General features: G+C 40.7%; 1 protein-coding gene across 2 annotated transcripts in view; it reads right to left on the bottom strand.

Moving 5' to 3' along the window:
* The window catches only part of PIK3R3 (phosphoinositide-3-kinase regulatory subunit 3), a 135,564-nt gene extending 115,749 nt beyond the window's left edge, over window positions 1-19,815 (bottom strand). The window contains exons 1-2 of one of the 2 annotated variants that reach the window (XM_004462779.5): window positions 19,664-19,815; window positions 18,649-18,758 (exon numbers count right to left, since the gene is read on the bottom strand). In XM_004462779.5, coding sequence (XP_004462836.2) covers window positions 18,649-18,754 — 106 coding nt within the window. In that variant the 5' untranslated portion in view covers window positions 18,755-18,758; window positions 19,664-19,815. The remainder of the gene's footprint in view (window positions 1-18,648; window positions 18,759-19,663) is intronic. The other variant, XM_071217470.1, reaches the window with a different exon arrangement.
* Window positions 19,816-21,948: the final 2,133 nt, after the last annotated feature.

Raw genomic sequence — 21,948 nt, 5'->3', positions numbered from 1 at the left:
CTCTCTTCCCACCCCCTCATCACTTGCACTTGCTGTGTCTGTTCATCTTCTTTGTTTCTTTAGGAGGCACTGGGAACTGAACCCAGGACCTCCAATGTAGGAAGGAGGTACCTAATCACTTAAGCCACCTCCAATTACCTGCTTTGTTGTGTCTCTCATTATGTTTTTCTTCTTGTGTCTCTTGTTGCATCATCTTGTTGTGTCAGCTTGCTGTACCTGCCCAATGCATCAGCTGGATGTCTTCTTTAGAAGGCACTGGGAACCAAACCACAGACCTCCCATGTGGTAGGCAGGTGCTCAATCACTTGAGCTACATCCACTTCCCTGGGTTGTTTTCTTTTTTTTTTAAGTAAAAATGGGATCTTATCATGCATATTTCTCTGTACTTTGCTAGTCTTATCCCACAGTCTGTCACAGGTCAATACATATAGTTCTCATTATCTTTGAGCTGTATAATATCATACAATATATGTGTATTGCAATTTATATATCCACAGACCCCACTGAAGGACATTTAGGCTGTTTCCAATTTTTGCCATTAAAAACAATGCTACAGAGGGGGGCTGGGGATGGGAAGAGGGGTAATATGGTCCAAGAAATAGGTGGGAGGGAGGGGCAACATACAAACATGGGAGAGTGCCAGAAGTTCATTGAGAACTAAATGTTGAGTAAAACGTATCAAAGTATAAGTAGGAGGGTTACCTGGTTAGGACGCTCAGGGGGTATGGTCTGATGCGGGACGGACTCCGGACGGAATAGCTGAAGGCTCATTTTGCCAAGGTGGGTTCTACCATTGGGTGGGGTGGACCCATATCCTGGGGAAGACTAATGCCGTCGAATAGAGAGAACTGTATCTCTCGTGAGAAAGGACGGCTCCCAGGGCATTAGATTGGCAGGCGTTGTGGGCCCTAAGGGGAGGGGAAAATGGACGTGCAATGGATGGAACAAAGGTAAATAAGGGGGCAAAAGAGGAGTTGTGTGAGAGTACACGAGGATGAATATAAAACAGCTAATATTACACCAAAAACATATAGGGGACGACAGACTAATAATGAAAACCATAAGACAAAACATAGGATAACTAAAAAATTTAGAAAACTGTACAACCTAAAGTATGGACCACATAGTAAGCACAAATGTTACCTTGTTTGAAAACTATAGTTTCGGAATCTGTACATCAGTTTCAGGAAATATGATATGAATAAGTTAAAAGATTATTGCTGTGGAAGGGAAAGGTTTTATGGTGGATCTGGGGAAATACTGTATATTGTATTATGAATTTTGGTGATCTAAGACTCTTCTGAAGCTGGCATTATGTTGGGATTCACTTTACGGGAAGTTTTGGATCACAGAGTGGTTCAACAATGGCAGCGGAGGAATACTGATATGGGATGTTATTGACAGGATATATATGGTTGACAGAGAGTTATACAGGGCATATGCCCAGGGTATATGGTAATGTCTATATATACTCATAGTGGAAACAATTAAAAACAACAGCTGGGGGGGTACTGGGCTCCTGGCCGGGGGGTCACTGTTGTGGGCCCTGGGAGAGCAGCGGCAATCCTCCAGGTGCAACAGCAAGAACCAGGAAGGAAGGAGGGCCCAACAGTGGGCTCTTGATACTAATGGCTACACTTTTGAGCCTATGCACCTGCAATAAGAACAAGGCCTAGAGTAGCATTGTGCCTGGGGGTTTCCTCCTGACAGCCTTCATGTTACTCAAATGTGGCCACTCTCACAGCCAAACTCAGCGTGTAGATGTGATGCATTCCCCCCAGCGTGGGACACGACACCCGGGGATGAGCCTCCCTGGCACCGAGGGATCACTACCACATACCAGCTGAAGAAGCAACTAGAAAATGACCTTGAATTAAAGATTCAATGCGGAACAGCAGAATATACCTGTCTACATATAATAACATGACTTCGGGAAGCGGTTTGACCTAATGTAAGGGGGAAATGGAAAGGAGAAATGAGATTATAAGGCTGTGAGTCTCTAAAAAAGAGTCTGGAGGTTGTCAGAAGGAATACCCCTATGTACAACTGAACAGAGTCTAAGAGACAGATAAGGTAGATACAACCCCAGGTATTGGTTCTTTTGAGGGATAAAGAGACCCACGGGTTCTATGGTCATGGCAGAAGGGGTTCACTGCCATGACAGATGGCCCTTCTATGGAGCTGGTGTTTCTGCGTGATGGAAATGGACTCAGAGGGGATCTCTTTTCACAAGACTTGCATGCTACTTTATTGGAATTGTAGTTGGTGCTGGGTTTAAGATATATGTAGGGGATTTGAATCTCTGGACTGATAATATGACACCCAGGCCCAGAGCCTCAACAGACTTCAGCTCCTACACTTTGACTTATTGGACTTACTCCACCCAGCTAACATGGAGTTGAAGAAGGTCAACCACCACAACATGGAGCCTAGAGTGTCTACAACTAGAAGCGGGAAGAGTGCATCCAGTACCCAAGTGCAATCTAAGCCCTCACTTGACATAGGTGTGCAATGGACACAACCAATCCAATGTCCACAGAGAAAATGTGGAATGGGTGTGGGAATGGTAGCCATGGTGGCTGCTGGGTGTGGGGAACGGGAGGAAGAGATGAGATGTGGAGGCGTTTTCGGGACGTGGAGTTGTCCTGGATAGTGCTTCACGGACAATTACGGGACACTGTAGATCCCCCCAGGGCCCACTGGATGGAACGTGAGAGAGTCTGGGCTATGATGTGGACCATTGACTATGGGGTGCAGTGATGCTCAGAGATGAACTTACCAGGTGCAATGGATGTATCACGATGATGGGAGAGAGTGTTGCTGTGGGGGGAGTGGGGGGGGGGCGGTGGGGTTGAATGGGACCTCATATATTTTTTTAATGTAATTTAAAAAAATAATAATAAATAAATATTTAAAAAATAAAAAAATAAAAAAATAAAATAAAAACAATGCTACAGGGAAGCAGATTTGGCTCAACTGATAAGAATGTTCACCTACCACATGGGAGGTATAAGATTTAAACCCAGGGCCTCCTGACCCCTATGGTGAGCTGGCCCACACACTGTGCTGATGAGCGCGCAAGGAATGCCTTGCCATACAGGGGTGTCCCTGCATAGGGGAGCCCCATGCTCAAGGAGTGCACCCCATAAGGAGAGCTGCTCAGCGCAAAAAAAAGTGCAGCCTGCCCAGGAGTGGTGCCGCACACACAGAGAGCTGACACAGCAAGATGATGCAACAAAAAGAGAGACAGATTCCCAGTGCCGCTGACAAGAATACACGTGGACACAGAAGAACACACAGCAAATGGACTCAGAGAGCAGACAACTGGAGGCAGGGAAGTGGAGAGAAATAAATAAAATAAATCCAAAAAAAAGAAAACAATGCTACAGGGAAGCGGATGTGGCTCAAGTGATTGAGTTCCCGCCTACCACATGGGACATCCTGGGTTCAGTTCCCAGTGCCTCCTGGAGAAGATGTGCAAGCAGCAAGCTGGTGCAACAGGCTGGCACAGTGAGCTGACACAACAAGAAGACACAACAAAGAAGTCACAAAGAGAAAACACAATGAGAGAGACAAAAAGTAGGGAGTAGAGGTGGTTCAAGTGATCTGAGTGCCTCTTTCTCACATGGGAGGTCCCAGGTTCAGTTCCCAGTTCCTCCTAAAGAGAAAAGAAGCAGACACAGAGAGCACACAGTGAATGGACACAGAGAGCAGGCAGCAAGCACAAACAACAAGGGGGGGGGAGGAGAATGCATAAATAAATCTTTAAAAAAACAAAAAAACAATGCTACAAAAATATCCCATTCATATATCCTTACATGTTGACACTTTTATTTCTACAAATAGATTCCCAAAATGGAATTTTACTAGATATTGACAAACTTTACAAAATGACTGCAGCAATTCACAATTCCATCAATCTTGAACCTAACTCATGAATCTTAAGAGTAAATTTTCTTATAATCTATGCCTGCTTGCTTTTAACAAGGATAAAGGAGCTTAAACATCTGAAAATTAAAAATGACTTTACCAACTGATACCCTGGAAGCAGTCAAAGTCCCACTGCAATCTCTCTCACACCTTGGGGGACTCAGCAGCATTTGATTTACTACCATCTGCTCTGGATCCAAAGCAGCAGAAGCAACTCTTCTCCCCCTTCCCAGTAGGGTCTAGAAGAAAAAGAACCCAACCAAAAGCAGGAAACCTGAGCCATTTCACCTCTGCCTCATTTTTATTTAAGAGGTCACATACTCCAAACCTGTCTTTCCTCCTTAAATTGCCTCTCTTGGTTTGTAGTACCACCATCTTCCAAGCCAAAAAACTAAGTCATTCTAGATTCCTTAATTTGCCTCAGGATAGTCTCGAAGCCCCATTAATGTCTACTTTTTAAACAACTCTCCTATTCATTCTGACTGCTACTATCTTCACCTCAGTTTTTTTTTTAAGATTTCTTTCTTTCTTTATTTATTTCCCTTCCCCCACTCCCACCCCGGTTGTCTGTTCTCTGTGTCTATTTGCTGCGTCTTCTTTGTCTGCTTCTGTTGTTGTCAGCAGCAAGGGAATCTGTGTTTCTTTCTGTTGCGTTATCTTGTTGTGTCAGCTCTCCATGTATGCAGCGCCATTCCTGGGCAGGCTGCATTTTCTTTCACGCTGGGCGGCTCTCCTTACAGGGCACACTCCTTGTGTGTGGGGCTCCCCTACACAGGGACACACCTGCGTGGCAGGGCACTCCTTGCGCGTATCAGCACTGCGCGTGGGCCAGCTCCACACGGGTCAAGGAGGCCGGAGGTTTGAACCGTGGACCTCCCATGTGGTAGACGGATGCCCTAACCAGTGGGCCAAAACCGCCGTCTTCACCTCAGATTTTGATAACAACTTTTGTATGTAGTGAAACAGCATCCTAACCAATTACCCTTCTCTCCTCCCATCTCTTTTTCACTTGCAGTAGACGTTAGTTTCTCTAAGTAAAACCAATCAGTGAGTAGCTCTCCAACTACCCTCAGGATAAAGCCTGAATGTAACATTCAAGACCTTTTACCATCTAGCACTCGCCTACCTTCTCCAGACTTACCTACGCCAATCCCCACCTCACATATGTTTTCAACAAAACTTACAGTTCCCAGAATACAATAAGGTGCTTTAACAACTCTGTTAAAGCCTATTACCTGTCCACAACCCCACCAGCAACCCAATTCTATCCTTTTCTGTTTATACATTCTACTACTATACGTAAAACGTTCATTCAATATTTACTGAGTAACTTTTTGTGCCAGACTGTGCCAGATATTGAATACAACAGCTAATTACAGCCATGTTCTTATACTGATAGAATTTATAATCTAATGAGGACTAAACACACTAAACAACTAATAACAAATATGGTTGAGGATTATAATGGGGTAATACAGTATATAATGGGAATGTATATTAGATGATAGCCAGAAGAAAAGGAGCTATCAATAGCATACTGCATGCATTTGTTTATATGTGGGTCTTCCTCTGAGCTTCTTGAGGACAGGATTATGTCATCTTCACTACACCATCCAGGACAGTAAATAGTAATGTACACTGACTATACCACAAGGATCATAGTCTCCTGCGCTTATCCCTGTGACCAGGGAAATGCAGTGCTCTTTATTGGCCAGGCTGGATCATGCACCTTCTCATGAAGCCAATGGGTTAAGTCAGCCCCACCCAAGTCACACAGATTGCAAATAGGAGAGGGATGTTTCCAAGGGAAAAATCAGAAAGTTGTGACCTAAAAAAAGAAGGAAGGGAAGCTGGATAGGGAAAACAAAAAAACAAAAAAACAGCAGTCCTCCCTTTAGGGGACACTGTAGTTTTCTCCCCAAAATGTATCCTGTTCCCTCTCCACTCTAGTAAGGAAATTTATGTGGGACTGACCCCTCACTGGCTCCAGGAGTATACCTTGACTGGACATAGCAGTGATTCTCAAAGTGTGGTCTGGGAACCGGCACAATCAGTAACATCTGGGAACTTGTTAGAAATATAAATTCTTGAAATCCACCCCCAGATCTACTGAATCAGAACCTTAGGGGTTGTTAAAATCTGTGTTTTAACAAGTCATCCAGGTGGTTCTGATGCATGCTCACATTGAAAAACTACTGGTCTAGACATATAATGCTACAATGAATAGTTTAAGGAATTCAGATTTTCTGAAAACACAAAGATGATACAATTAGCATGAAGCTCAGGAATTTTATATTACTTTTCTATTAATAAGAAGCATCCTCTTCCTACCTCCCACCCGCTTAAGGAATAAGGAAATATGCAGTCTCACAAGCCAGAGGCAGGCATCTTGTACTACCAGGTAAGACAGCCTGAGAAAAGAAGCTAAGAGGGTAGGCCTAAGAGAATTGCAGAAAAACAGGGCCAGCCCCCTTCTAGACTTGATTAAACCATGCCAGTAGCCCTCATTCTCTTTGAACTTTTCAATTATAAAAGCCTATAAATCCTCTTTGTTTAAGCCAATTTGAGTTGGATTTTCTATTATTGAAATTGAAAGTATCCTGATAGCCACCAAAAGTTAGGCTTCTAGCCCTAAACATCCTAGGGAGAAGACACAAGCAAATACTGTTTAGTCAATAATCTATCTTTAAATTAGGATTGCCAGATTTAGCAAATAAGAATATAGAACACCCAGTCAAATTTGAATTCCAGACAATAATTAATAATGATTATTTTTTTTTTAGTAGAAGTATGTCCCAAATACTGCATGGATATATTACATATATCCTACCTGGCATATATACTCTCTACTCTAAATGCCCATGGCTGAGTCCTAGGAATCAGAGAGGCACAGGTCAGTCCCAGTCAGACAGATATGTTAACTGCCCTCAGAGTTCATGAATCCCAGGAGGGAGACTGAACCCCAAATCGTGAAATGAAATAAATAAATAAATAAATTGGAAAAAAAAAAAAATATATATATATATATATATAAAACATTTACAATAACTTTTGAATAAAATACCAATCCAGGAAGGTGTACTCTCTTATCCTATGGTTTATCGCACTTCATGGCATATACCTACATCGCCCCAGGTGTACTAACTAGTTTGAGAAGCATCACCGCAAACTATTGTCTTCCTTGTTACCAAGTATGCCACAAACATTCATATCTTTTACTTTCACCCATATATGTCCCCTGATCTAGACAGAATATTCTTTTACTTTCTCTTCCTTTATCCAAGTCTCAAACCTCTCTAAAGGCACCAGTTCAAATTCTACCTTTTCTCAGAAGCCTGTCCACCCCTCAGAATCACTCTTCTTTGAACTCCAAAAGCCCTTGGTATCTGCACTTAGCAGCTAAGTGTGCTACAAACAAAAATGTTGCTCTATGAGTATTCCTAGCTTCCTTTCTTTGCTCCTGTGGTTCCTGGCTCTTGTAGTACAGATCAGAGTAACAAAATGGACAAGGGAGTGAGTTTAAAGGGAGACAGATATTCCTGGAAGAGAAAATAATATTTTGAAAGACAAGGGAAGAGACAAGAATGCAACTGCTCAAGGAGGTGTGAGAGAATTTGACAAGTTTTTAGAGAGAGAAGGAAATTTGGGATTAACCATAAGAAGGTACTGATCAAAGACAAAAAAACAGGATTTAAGTAGTGTTACAGTATGTTATGAACCTGATCCTCTTTGGCATTTCTGAGAGGCTTGAATAGATTTAAATTACCTTTCAATTTAAGGTAAATGTTAGGCTGGTGATTCCTCTGAATTGGACACTGAAGAAGGGTTAAAAAGAATCCTAGCTTAATAATAAAAATAACAATAGATAATTCTCACAATAATCCTACAATGAGGTTGATATTCTTCTCTTCACTATACAGATTAGGAAACTGTCCAAAAATAGGCAGGACTAAATAAGCAAAAACATAAATCTATTTTAATTATTCTGAGATACCAACAACTTTAGCATTTAGAAATAAAATGAAACATGGATGGCATGACTTCCTTCTCTTCCATTTCTTTCCCCATTCAAAGCCCACTATAAAAACTAAGAACATCAGGACAATTTCCTTTTCAAAGTCACTTTTGAAAGTGAAGTAAAGTACAGTCTAGAGCTATACAGTAAAGTTTATAAAATTAACTCATGAGTAACTCTTCTTCAAATAACTAAGGCCACCTACACTGCTGCTTAGCACCAAGAGATCAGAAATCATAACACTTTAGAAAAGAGAAAAATAGTTTAAAAATATATTTTTGTTCTAATTCTGCTCTTTAAAGAAGTTAAATATTTTAGTGATTAAAGCACATAGAGAAATATAAACCTAAGAAATTAAAAATAGGGAAGCAGATGTAGCTCAAGCGGTTGAGCACTTGCTTCCCATGTATGAAGTCCTAGGTTCAATCCCCAGTACCTCCTAAAAAAAATAAGTAAATAAAGTGGCTAGGAGAGGATGTGGCTCAATCAAATGGGTGCCCACCTCCCACATGGGAGGGCCCGGGTTCAGTTTCCAGTGCCTCTTAAAGAAGATGAGCAGACACTGCAAGCAGCAAGACACCACAACCAGCAGACACCACAACCAGCACAATGAGCAGACACCACAATGAGCAGCACCACATGAGCAGGGAGCAGAACTGGCTCCCACGGCTGGGCACTTGCCTCCCACACAGGAAGTCCCAGTTTCAGTTCCCAGAGCCTCTTAAAGAAGACGGGCAGACAACAAGTAGACAGACGAGGGCACCATTCTGGGGGGGAGGGATAATAATAAACAACAACAACAAATAAATAAAAAAGAATTTAAAATAAATAAAGTGGCAAAATCAGTTTGGAAATGACATGCTATATAACTGGTAATAATAACATCCAGCATTCCACCCTTGCTACCATCATCCCTGAGCTTGATTATTGCAACAGCCTCCTAGGGCAGTCTGATTAAATAAACAAACAAATAAATAAATAAATAAATCTTTTTTTTTTAGAAAAAAATTAATCTGCTAGTATATTTTATTTATAAACAAAGATAGAACTTTGAAAAGAGCTATGGTTCTCCAAATTACTGTTCATTGCTTACCTAACATCCAGTCCCTGCTTCTCCCTTCCTAACAGAATCCCCCTCTAATACAATCACATGCCTCAGGGAAAGCCAACACCACTCCAGATTTAGGGAAGGACACGATTAATCCAAGGGTGATCACCAGCAATTGATTCAGGAATAGACATATAATCCAATTCTGGCCAAAAAGAAATCTGTGGAAAAAATCTGCTAGAGGTTTTGGGGGAAAGTTTCCTTTCTCCAAAAAATAAAAGCATAAGAGGAAGCATCTTTTTTCTTCTTTTTCTTCTTTTAGAAGTCGTTAATGGACATGATGCCTGGAATCACTGCAACCATTTTGCTACTAGCCTGTAGATAAGCCAGTCTCAAGGACAGCAGAATTGAGCAATGGAAAGAATATAAGTTCTTACTGACCTTGCTGAGAATTGCTGCAATCAACTAACTCTGAAGATTATTGTTATGAAAGGAAAAAATTCCTTCCTTTTTAAGCCATTTTGAATTAGTTAGGTTCTGCTGCTTACAGATGAAAGTACATTATCTAAATACTTTCAAAAAAATAACTTCAAAAAATGTGGTTAATTCTATAAATGCTGATTAAAATTTCAACATGAATCATACCATACTGAGTGGCCTTGTATAGCTGAAAGTTAAAAAGCATAATACATATGCTTTACATAGGAACAGATTGTCACATAATATATTTCTGGAACAAATCATTCAATAAAGTCTTCTCCAAAACAATTTATATACAAATTTAAAAATTTTATTCACGATTGAATGTTAATTTTTAAGTGTAAAAATAAAAACTGTAACAACAAGCATTTAATATTTTATAGCTACATCCTTTCACACAAACACAAATGCTCTGGATTTGTTGCCCTATACCCTTAGACAAGAGTAGGGAATTAATCTGCCCCACAAACAGAACATCAGAAAGGATACCCAAGGCTAGATAATGGTGGAGGGTTTGACATCATGGTACTAACTTTGGGTTTGTGTTGGCTCGTCAATACCAGGGCACAGGACAGTTTTCATATTGACATGATTGGGCAAAATGGATTGGTCTGGCAGGCTGGGCCTAGCCTACTATCTCTTTTATTTTAGAAGGGGATAAGCTTCTTACTTTATATCAACTTACAAATATGCACAAGGAACAACAAATGTGCCATATATGGGCAAGCAACTTGGAAACTAATCTTAAATAAGGCTTGATGACTGACCTTACCTTATTATACTATCAAGTCCTACACATTCTAACGTCAATTAGTATTAACAACACTGGTAACTTAAGTCTCCATTTAGCCCTATGCTGTATAAAACTAGCTTAACAAACTCAAAACTTACTAATCCTTTCTAAATCTTCAAAGTTTCAAAAATGACTTCTGGAGATTATGCTTATGCAGGTCTCAGCCAGACACCACACAAAATGTCATAGTAAACAAAAGTGTTCCTGGGAAGCGGACTTGGCCCAGTGGTTAGGGCGTCCGTCTATCACATGGGAGGTCCAAGGTTCAAACCCTGGGCCTCCTTGACCCGTGTGGAGCTGGCCCATGCGCAGTGCTGATGCGCGCAAGGAGCCCCACGTGCAAGGAGTGCGCCCCATAAGGAGAGCCGCCCAGCCCAGGAATGGCACCGCACACACGGAGAGCTGACACAACAAGATGACGCAACAAAAAGAAACACAGTTTCCCGTGCCACTGACAACAACAGAAGTGGACAAAGAAGACGCAGCAAAAAGACACAGAGAACAGACAACCGGGGTGGGGGTGGGGAAGGGGAGAGAAATAAATAAATAAATCTTTTTAAAAATTAAAAAAACAAAAAACAAAAAACAAAAGTGTTCCTAACGGCCCTAGGGATGTCCAAACACCACACGCAAGCTACAAGGCTACATGAAATCAACACCCCTCAGCAGGCTCTATCTGGGAATATATGAAAAGCTATTTCCCCAATATAATATAGTTATATTCATTTATAAATCTCCTAATCACAATTCTTCTACTTCTTTTATTTGAGCCTATAATTTTCAATTTACTTAAGTTTATTTCTCAGAGACTTAAAGGTGTTCCTATGCCAGTTGAGCCCTGAAACCCAACAGGTTTGCAGTCACTTCCCACTCTCCAGTTCTTCGGGCCTGCCCTGACAACTAACAAAATGATGATGATGGACCAGCCTCAGCCCAGAGGGAAGAATGTCTTCAACTGAGAGCAAGACAATTCCATTCCTCCGCCCCATTCTGACTGCTTCTCAGCCTGAAGGAGTCAGTCAGAATGGATATCATCCCAAATCCCTCAAGACTGAGGAATGAAAAATAAGGGGGGAGTGTAACTGCTGACTAAAAGAAGATTTATTGTTATTGTAGTTATTATTTTGTGTTAACTGAGTACTTGGTAACATTGATACAAAAATAATTTTTAAAAATTAAAAAATAATAAACATTTACATTTTTTTAAACTTTCTTCTCCTTTCTAAATCTTCAAAGTTTCAAAAATGACTTTTTTACATACCATAAAATTTTGCTAATAGCAACATCTATGGTTTAAAACTGCATTTTTCCAGTAATTATTTCCTGTCGGAATAAATTTTCTTGGTAAGGTTAAAATTGTATGTTGAGGGGAATAGATGTGGCTTGAGCAGTTGAGCACCTGCCTCCCACACAGAATGTCCCAGGTTTGGTTCCTGGGGCCTATTAAAGAAGACAAACAACAAGCAGACATCGAGCAATACGAGCAGACAACAAGCAAACAGACCAAGGAGCCATATCAAGGGGGAAGGAAAAAAGTTATTAGGCAGGTCCAAGCAAAGAGCACAGTGAAGCAAAGGAAAGGAAGGTGACCAAGTCAGGCAACAGCTCAGGAAGATTGGGAGATTGGTGACATTCAAGGGGAACTGAGAAAAATAAATAAATATTAAAAAAAAAAAAAAAAAAGATTGTATGCTGAGAATTTTAAAAATCAACATTTTAAAACTTAAGTCACAGAATGAAGCTGGTTGGGTCCACAGGCCCAAGATTATACAAAATATTTCAGCACCTGGGTATTTAAAGGAAAAAGGGATAGGAAAGAAATATGTCAGCCTGGACTCAAGAAGCTTATCTTGTTGGGGAGATAAAGTATATTCATGAAACAATTAAATACCATAATAACATAAAATGATTTATTGTCAAAATAATAGACTATAATCCTATATAATAAAGGGGGAGGTCAGTGCTAGCATTTCTGGAGAGGTTTTAAGAAGGAAGGGGAACTTGCACAGGATCCTAATTTGAACATGGAGATAGGATGGGCATATTCTAAGATGGGAAGCAGCATAAGCAAAAGCTTGAGGATGGGAATGAGCAAAGTATATTCATGGTACAGCAAGGAATTGGGCTAGAAGAGAAAATGAATAGAGTATTGGTAATAAAGTTAGATACGTTAGTTGGTGCCATTATTACTAAAGACTTGATATTCCAAGTTTAAGATTATGGGCTCTGCTTAAAAGAAATGGAGAGCCACTGATTATTTCTGAGTAGGACAGTGAGACAATGAAAATAACAATTCAGTACCATAAGCCTGACTGAAAATTTCATGATAAACTTGCAGAGGAGGAGAAAAGCAGAAATTAGAAATGGAGGAACCAGTTAAGAGATACTGGTTAAAAGCCTGGACTTTAGAGCCAGGTAGACAGACCTGCTCTGCTATTTGATAGCTGTGAGACATTGCGTAAGTTACGAAATCCCTCAAAGTCTCAGTTTCCTGTCTGTAAAGTGGGATAATAATAGTGACTGTTTTATAAGGTTGTTGTCTGGATAAAAGAAATATCACATATTAGTGCATTTAATTATAGTACATTTATAAAATAATAATACTCAAGAAATGCTACAATTATTAGCTTTATTCAAAATCATTTCAAACATGAGATAAGGAACTAGACAACGGCAATAGAAACTAAAAAGAAAGGACTTGAACTGACATTCCATAGACTCATGAAATTTTCTAACTAGAAAAGGCCTTGCTTGGGAACACTTCCAAAAATAAAATGGATAAAACTTGGCCCCAGTTTAAATGTCAGGATGCAGAAAAGAATGGGCAAGATAGATCAAAAGGTTTTGACTGCAAGAGTCTTCTTTTACGCAGAGGCCATATTCTTAAAACTTGGTATACTTAAACTAGAGATAATTATGTGTTATCAGTAATAAGTTTTAAAACGTAAGTGACCATTTATTGTGACCATTTATTGGACACACACCATGTTCCAGACATTGTGCTAGATCCTGGATATAGTACATCTAATCCCCACAATCATTCTGTACGGTAGTTATTAGTTTTATTTTAAAAAAGAGAAAACAGATACTCATGGAGGTTAGGTACTAGCCACATAACCCTTAGGCAGGGTAAGAAGTGGCAAAGCTGGGTTTGGAACTCATATCATCCATTTCCAAAGTCCTGTGTTCTTTCTACTCTACTCAGGCTGCCTCCCTCTTTAACAGGAAAAAAACAAAAACAAAAAAACAGGCAAGGGAGCAGATGTAGCTCAAGTGGTTGAGTGCCTGCTTCCCATGCACAAAGTCCTGGGTTCAATCCCCAGCACCTTCAGAAAATGCGGTCACATCACATGGACACATTTGCAATTATTTTTTTCTACCTTATTAAAAAGTGACCATAAATATGGCCTATCTTCTGTACATTCTAAGAAAAATATAAAGGCATAAAAGACATATCAAATGGGAGAACCACCATACTTGATAGATGGATAAATTATAAATTATATTAAATGAAAGCAATGTTTAATCTTTTCCCATGAGAAGATGCAAAACACATATGGCTTTTATTTTTTAAATCGCCAGGGCCAGGGATTGAACTTAAGACCTCTTATGTGGGTAGCCAGCACTCAACCACTAAGCTACATCGGCTTCCCTGATGTTTTTATCAGGTTTTATCATATGTTTTCCTGTTTTTGTTTTTTCAGGATGCACCAAGAACCTACCCAGGAATTTCCATGTGGTAGGTGGGCACTCAACTGCTTGAGTCTCATTCGCTCCCAGGCATGGCTTTTATATCATTTGATATTAATTTAACATTCATCTCATACTACAATATTATTAAAGTAACACCTAGCTCATAAAAGAAAACCTTACAACAAATAAGATGAACCCATCAAACTTCAGAGTTACAAAGAAAAATTCAAACACAAAAGTAGAATACCTCTACTAACAGTAAGAATCACACAGTGGCAGGTGATCGACTTTTTCAGTATGGGTCTCAACAAATATTTTTCCCAACAGAACCAATGTGCCAGATGTCTATCAGAATGTTACTTAATCCAAGTTTTTACCAGGATGAAAATGTCAAATATGTCAGGGTAAGCAAGTAAGTTTCCTGAACCAACCTTTTCATCTGGAAAGAATCTTTTCTTCTGGCTTCAAAGTTAGCCAATAAAATTGGTGTTACTAAGGTATCTTCTACAACAAATGTTCTCAAAGTGTAATCCAGGAACTCCCAAGATTCTTTCAGAGAATCCAATAGGTCGAAATTATTTTCACAGTATAACTAAAATGTTATTTGCCTTTTCCACTCTCACCCTCTCCTAACTGTAAAGTGGAGTTTTCTATATGTGAGACTATGACATGTGATACCTCAGCAGAGTAAATGCAGAAGCAGACATGAGAATTCAGCTCTCTTCTATTAAGCCAGATACTAAAGAAATGTGCAAAAATATATATTTAAAAAACTATTCCCACTATTCTTTTTTGAAAATGTAATTATTTTTTCATTTAAAAAATTATGTTAACATGTAATAGCTTCACTATTTGTAAACGACTTAAAGAAATACTTTTTTAATTTCTCAGTTTTATTCCAATACAGTAAGTATCAATAGATATAACCCACTTAAACAAAAATTCTTTGGGGTCATCAATAATTTTAAGAGTATAAAGGAGTATTGAAACAAAAAAAATTGAGAACCGTTTTTCTAGACCTTACATTTATGTTTTGTCAAACAATTAAAACTTTTCATTTTGTTAATGATCTACTTCAAAGATGCAGTTGCCCTATATTTAATTTCAGAAGTTTATCTTGATAAGAAAAGTCTATAGATAACCTTAAAAATCGTTGTAACACTTCCTAAAGTAAAAAAAACAAAAACAATGTCACAACTAAGATACTAAGGTAAGAGACCATAATTTATACACTGTTGATATGAATCGTGTAATGGTAATCCTCCCAGCTCCTATACCAAATGCAGGCCCTCTGAGAGGCCTAGTCAGCAACTGCACTGCTATGGAATAATCTTAGTCCCCAAATTCACAGGACAAACCAAGATGCTTATAGGCAATTCTCTGTACCACAATCCTAACATTTCAAAAATAAAGTTTTACATTACATCTAAATAGTTCAGAATTTCTATTGCTGCCAAGAAATGCATAAAGATTAAGACATTAAACTTCCCTTTGGATTCAATCCTTCCATTGTAAGTGACAACAGACATAGCAATCCATGCAGTTATTAAAGACCTTCAGGACTCATGGTAGCGGTAGTTACTGAAAAAACACCTTTGGACAGAAACACCTTTCAAAAATAGATTTGAGACCAATGGAGGCAAAAAAGGATAATTTTGTATCTATGTTTCAGTCTAAAATAAAAATGAAAAACATATAAAAAATATTACCACTATTACAGTTATGGACCCTAAATCGATAAAGTCTAATTCAAAAAGTCATTTAATCCAAGGCTACTACAAAAGCCAAAGAATGAGGTGACAAAGAACCTTAAGTAGAAAAGCACCTAAAAGCTAGAAAGAAACAGCTTTCCTTAGTTTTTTTTTATTAATCCAAAACATATTGATTAAATTGTCTACTACTTAAGTAAGCTAGAGGGCTCATAACCTGGTGGGAAGATAGTTTCCATAGGGGGAAGTACACATAACCACATTGGGTACTCTATAATAAACAGCACAGAAGAATGAGAGAAGTGCTTAAAAATGGAAGGTAAATGAAGGATGACTTCTAACAGAAGGATCAGGGAACTCATCCTCGCAAAGAAAACATCTGACCTGGGTCCTAAACATATAATAAAAGTGATCAATTGGGAGTGAAAGGCATCTCAGGAAGAGAAAAAAGCATATATTCAAGGAACAACAAGTACAAAATTGCTTCCACAGAATTTGTGATGGGACTACAGGAAAAGAATGGACTGGAAATTAGGCTGAAAGCCAAACAGAGGGACATTTTTCAACTGGCAAAGGAAAGCCACAGGAGTTTCTAAAGCAGGGTAGTATCATCATCACATGGTACGTTAATATTACTCTGGATTGGAGAGGGAAGAAACGGGAGAATAGTTAGTGCATTATCACACCAGTTCAGGCAGGAAATAAAAGCTTGATAAGGAGTAGGTGCTAGGGAAATGGAAAAAGACAAATGCAAGACAAGCTGCAACCACTTCATTAATGACTTATAGTTTTTAAATATTTCAAAGCTTAATTTATCACACAAAACAAGGCTGGCATTCACACTCTTTCCATTAAAAACCACTCACTTTGTAGGCAATGTTTCAGCATACTCAAGTGTACTTCCTTTTATAAAGCTGTTAGATATAACCAACCCTATTCTATGTTAAGTCTACAACAGGGGTAATAAAGAGCAGCATATGCACATTTTCAATATTCTGAATAGAATCCCAGTATGCAAAATTTGACTCAAAGATGAACATTTTAAACTCAGAAGTTTATTTCTATGGACTACACAAAGTTTAAATCAGAATTTTCTATATACAGCCCTATAACACCCACATCACTACATAATTATAATAGTCAGGGTTTTTTAAAATCATTTTTAGACAACTCAACTCAGTCAAAATTTTTCCAATAGGCCAGTATTTTTCAACCATCGTGTACTCTTCCTTTTCTCCCCACCTCCCCACTCACCTCCCGCCCAACAAATTCTCTTTGTATGTCTACAAGGCAAAATGCTGTACGTAACAATATGATTCTAAGGCAGTTTGAATATATAATTCTTATAATAACAGAAACCTAGATTGCTAACCTTACTTTCTACATGAAAGGTACCAATGATGTACTAAATTTCAATTCACATGAATGACATATGCATCTAAAAGAAATGATGCTTTACCATTAGGGGGAAACAAAGGGGGAAACACACAATAGATGGGTGGCAAATCTTACAAACTTTGCCAAACACTGAGAATGTGCATCTGGATTGCAGTAACAATTACAAAAGCAAATAGAGGACTCCAGAATGAAGGGAAAAGAAAAAATTCTTAGTGATTATTAAGAGTGAAAAAGGTTGATTCAAAATTAGTATAAGTTATTAATGTAGCATCATTTAATTTAACATTCTATGACTAACTGAAAAAAGACAAAAACAGGATAATTCACTGTTCACAAGGGCTCAGGAAATAATTTCTACATACATTCTAAAAAACTGTTATACTTTATTACAATTGCATTACAAAGGCTCAAACCCTTCTAAAGATTTCAAAAATACTAGTCTTATAATAAAGGAGGTTTTCCCCAATAACACGATTTATTCTGTGAATTTAAAAGACATAACAATTTCATTTTCAACAAAAATAAGAAGACACAAAGCCCCTCTACTTAATCAAAATCATAAAGCGTTGTCTACAATTGCAAACAGGGTTTAAAACCTGACAGCTAATAATCACAAAATGGGGTAGACTTTAAAGAAAAAGAATTACTCAACTTTTCCATTTTCCCTTCTTTTCCCTTTCCGACCAGATACATAAAATGTCTGTAAGAACCTCAGACAAAGCCCTTAAAACAAAAGTACTGTGTATGTATGCTTTACATTACGTGTATATGTACCTACAGATAGGTCTACGTATTACACACATTCACTCGAAAAAGCTTCCTCCTTTTTCCACTTTAAGAATTGAAGTTATATTAATCCCTGCCCCATAAATTAAGATAAATTAAATCACCATAATTAAAAGTAATATAATATTGCATGTACGTCTCTCTGAGCAACTATATTAGAAAAAGAAAAACCTCAGTCTAAGGCCATGACTGAATAAGAATGCCCGATCTCTGAAAATCACTAACCTGCATTTGGCTTCTCTAAGGGAAAAGGGGAGTCTTAAAATGAATCATCACATAGGTAACCGAGTTTCAGAAGTTAACAAAGGTAAAACATAACGAACCAAATTACACAAATATATGAAATGTCAGGCTTTAAAGAATCTTCTCATAGGGAAAGACTGACTTATCAGCGCCCAAGTAGTTAAAGCGGGAATAAAGCATCCCTTGCCAGGTAGAAGAGTCTTTAATTGAAGGGGGAAATAAAAAAGGGGCGGGGGCGGGGGGGGTAGCCCCGCAGGACAAAAATCTGAACGACAAGTAAAGGCAAATTAGTAAAAGAAACGGGCCCCTCCTCCCACCTCCACTTCATCCCCACCCCACCCCCACCCCCACCGGACAATGGAATCGGGGTCCTAACAGCAAACTTTAAACGTGTAAATCAGAAGCAGTTTTACCGCAGCTTTAACTGCAAAATTTGCCCCTCAGACCGAACCTAGCGCACCCAGGAATATTTCTGCCCTGAAAACACCACCAAGGTCCTGTTAAGCACCAATCAGACCCATCATAAGATTCTTTTTTTTTTTCTCCCAAGTACCTGGAGGATCCATTTCAATATAAAATATCAGTTCTGTCGAATAGGGCATCATCACCTCCCTCCAGTCTGCGTCATCGCGGTCCATACTCCACACGGTATTGTACATCGCGCTGTCAGGGGCAGGTCGTCAGGAAATATATAGAAAGCATATATACCTATTTTTATCTGATATTTAAAATCTAAAAATATATATCTGTATAAGTCCCACACGGAAATGTACTTCGGGGTTTCCAACGGCCAGTACAAGTCCAGCCAACTACCAGGACGAGGAAGGGGTCCTCCCCACCTCTCTCCTACAGCACCCAGCAAAATGCCTCCCGAACTTTGAAGATACGGGCTTTCCTCTTCAGAGGGATAAAGAGAAGCTTGGGGGGCGGAGGGCAGAGGTGTAAAAAGCTGCTTTCCAAAAATCCCTTCTACACAGTCGCTCTCCAAAAAGAATAGCTCCCACTGCCTGCAAATCTTTGCGTGGAAGCCACTTTTGCTTTCTTCGGTGGAGGGAGAGCGACGAGAAAAAAAGATCGCGTTGCAAGAAAGGTGGGGAAGTGACAAAGGAAGGTATAATATGGGAGCCAGAGATTGCGTTCAAGTTTCGGGGTCCCACTGGTCAGCGGAGAGAAAGCCCCTCAGGGGCCAGGACTCGGTACCCTCCCTCCGGGCTCCAACCGAAGCTGCCGCAGCCTAGGGACTGGGGGCGGTCGGCAAGTCCAGTTAGCTCCGCTCGGCTGGGCGCTCCCGCCGGGCTGCGAGCAAACGCGCCAGTGCCCGCTCTCCTCACGCTCACGCTCTGCCCGGTCCCCAGCCAGTAGAGTTTCATTTTAACGGTGCGGAGGGTACACCCTCCACCGTCCCCCCGCCCCTCCGCTGAGTCGTCACCCACCCGTGCAGGGCAGGGAGGACAGTTAGCATCACTACTGCCCCTCCACTAAATCCCGCCTTGATATACTTGAGAGCCTTTCAAGGGCCCGAAAAAGTGTTCATGCAGTTGCCCACCACCTCGGCTTCCAACTCTCACCCGCTCTCTAGGCCTCGGCTCCTGCATCAGCCATACTCTCTTCCCCCCTCGGCAGTGACCATAATGGTACGGTCCGGGCGCTGGCCGCACGCCAGGAGTCAGTGCCGGGAGCACGCGAGCCAGGCGGGGAGGGAGTGGGGAAGAGGGAAGGAGGGGAAGAGAGGATAAGGTGTGTGGTGATTGGCTGATCCCAGTTGCCGGAGCCTGGAGCTTGCGTCTTTTGTCTGCCTTGCTCCGCCGAAGGAGCGGGAGACCACTGCGCGCCCCAAGCAAGCCAATCAGGAGACAGCCGGCGCCGGCCGGTGAGACGCCGATTGGCCAGAACCCGGTTACTAAGCGGGACAAAGGCAGAGGGGGAAAGAAAAGAAGAAGGGGGTTAAAAAAAAGAAAGAAAGAAAGCGCAAACGGCGGTTACTGACAGGCTGGGCCGGCTCTCAGGGCTTGAGCTGCCCGGAGACAGGCGGGGCTCCCGCTGAGGCTCGGTCCGCTGGGGCGAGAGAGGAGCAGGAGGACGGACTCCGCGAGGCACCTCTACCCCGAGACTTGCGCGGGGGAGGGGTGCGGACGGAGAGTGGCGCGCCTGTCACTTGGCCCGGGCGCACACTCTTCTGGCCCGTTTGGAAGCCCGGGAGCAGAGTCCCACCCCGTAGACCTTTTCAGCTTTTAGGTCAGCCTCCCTCCCCCTCGAGATAAGTTTGCAAATAAAGCCTAGGTCCCCAAACCCACTTGCAGCACTATTAAAGCACACCTCTCCCGCCACTGTCTGAGCCCAGTCCCTGCTGCTCCGCTGGAGCAGAGTTAGGCATTTCTTGAGGTGGCATTTAGCAGTTTTTCCGTGCCTCCCACCCAAGAATTTTTGAACCCAAAGGTAACTCACACACCTGAAATATCTAGCAGGGCATCACAGCAGACTCTCCAGCTTGAGTGCTCAAGCCAGGAAAAAAATGTTTTGGAATCAACAGTGCATGTGTGGTTTCTGAGATAAATTACAAATGCTGGGATCCCTGGCCAAAAGGGCTATATTCTATTCACCTGACAGACCCCTTTCTCCACACTCCTTCCCAGTCCCATCTCTCTCCACCCCACCCCACCCCCAAGCTTAAAGCTATGAAATAGACTTCAGTATGAAAATGCTGAGTATTTCCATACATTTCAGAAACAGCTCATTAACTTGCTGGGGAACACAGAACAGCCAAAGACAGATTTGTGTCTCCTGAAGATTATGCCTAGAATTGCCATCCTGCCTGCAAACCCACAATACAGTCTGGGGAGGCCAAAAACTGCTCTATTTCCTCTTTACACAGGAGTAACAAAGCCCATTGTGTTTGAGTTGACAACCTGATTTAAGCCCTAGCAAAATCTCCTACCCTGAGAGCTCTGCTATATTGATTCATGACTGTGGAAGAGTTGCCACATTTCACCCTCTGCCTACTATGGTGGGTCTGCCTTCCTTAAAGGTGGTCTGACTGAGTTGAGACAGTTGCTGGGAGCAGACCAAGAAATGTATACTGATGGGGGATAGAGTAAGGGGTTCAAAAGAGCCATTATGGATGAGCAGTGATGAGCTAAGAAAACACACCAGGATTCCAATACACTTTCTTACATTTCTGAAATCCAAATGACATTCAGAAGTCAAATCAGCTTTGGAGCAGAACACATTTATTTGTGTCTTCTGAACCATTCTAGGTGGAGGATGCTGAAAGATCACCTCTAATTCGTGAATGGCTTCTCAGCAGTCTGTTTATTTCATCCTGTTTGGGAGCCAGAAGTACTTGCATTTGATAACTTAAAAGGCAGAATAATCAGTCAAAGGCAAATTGGTTTATTTTTATTTGTTTAAGATTTTTCCCCCTTCCCCTCCCCCTCCCCTGGCCTTGCTGTTTTTGCTATCTGTGTCCAAGCTGGTTTATTTTTGTTCACCGGTGTCCCTGTGCAGTCCCAAACAAAATGAAGGTGAAGAGAGGAAGTGTGGAAAAGATAATGGCTTTCAGATTTCCACAGTGGCTTTTGCCTGTGGTAGGGGTACAATTTCTAAAACACAATGCAATCACCCAGGCCTTTTCCACAGCTAAAACTTTGGAAGAAAATATTGAAGAAAAAGCATAGTATATAACTAGTGCTCAGGACTGGTATTTAAAGTAAAGCTGTGATTCAACCTTGCCACCTAAGAATATATGACCCAACTGTCCAAATTAAATAGACTTTTGAATAGGAGACCTCCAAAGAAAAACAGTGATGCAAGAGGCAATGATGACTCAAAGGGAAGCACATTTCCTTCAGACAGG

Source organism: Dasypus novemcinctus, chromosome 9 (genome assembly GCF_030445035.2).
Source record: "Dasypus novemcinctus isolate mDasNov1 chromosome 9, mDasNov1.1.hap2, whole genome shotgun sequence".
Classification (NCBI taxonomy): Eukaryota; Metazoa; Chordata; class Mammalia; order Cingulata; family Dasypodidae; genus Dasypus; species Dasypus novemcinctus.
This window is presented reverse-complemented; position numbering and strand designations above follow the sequence as displayed.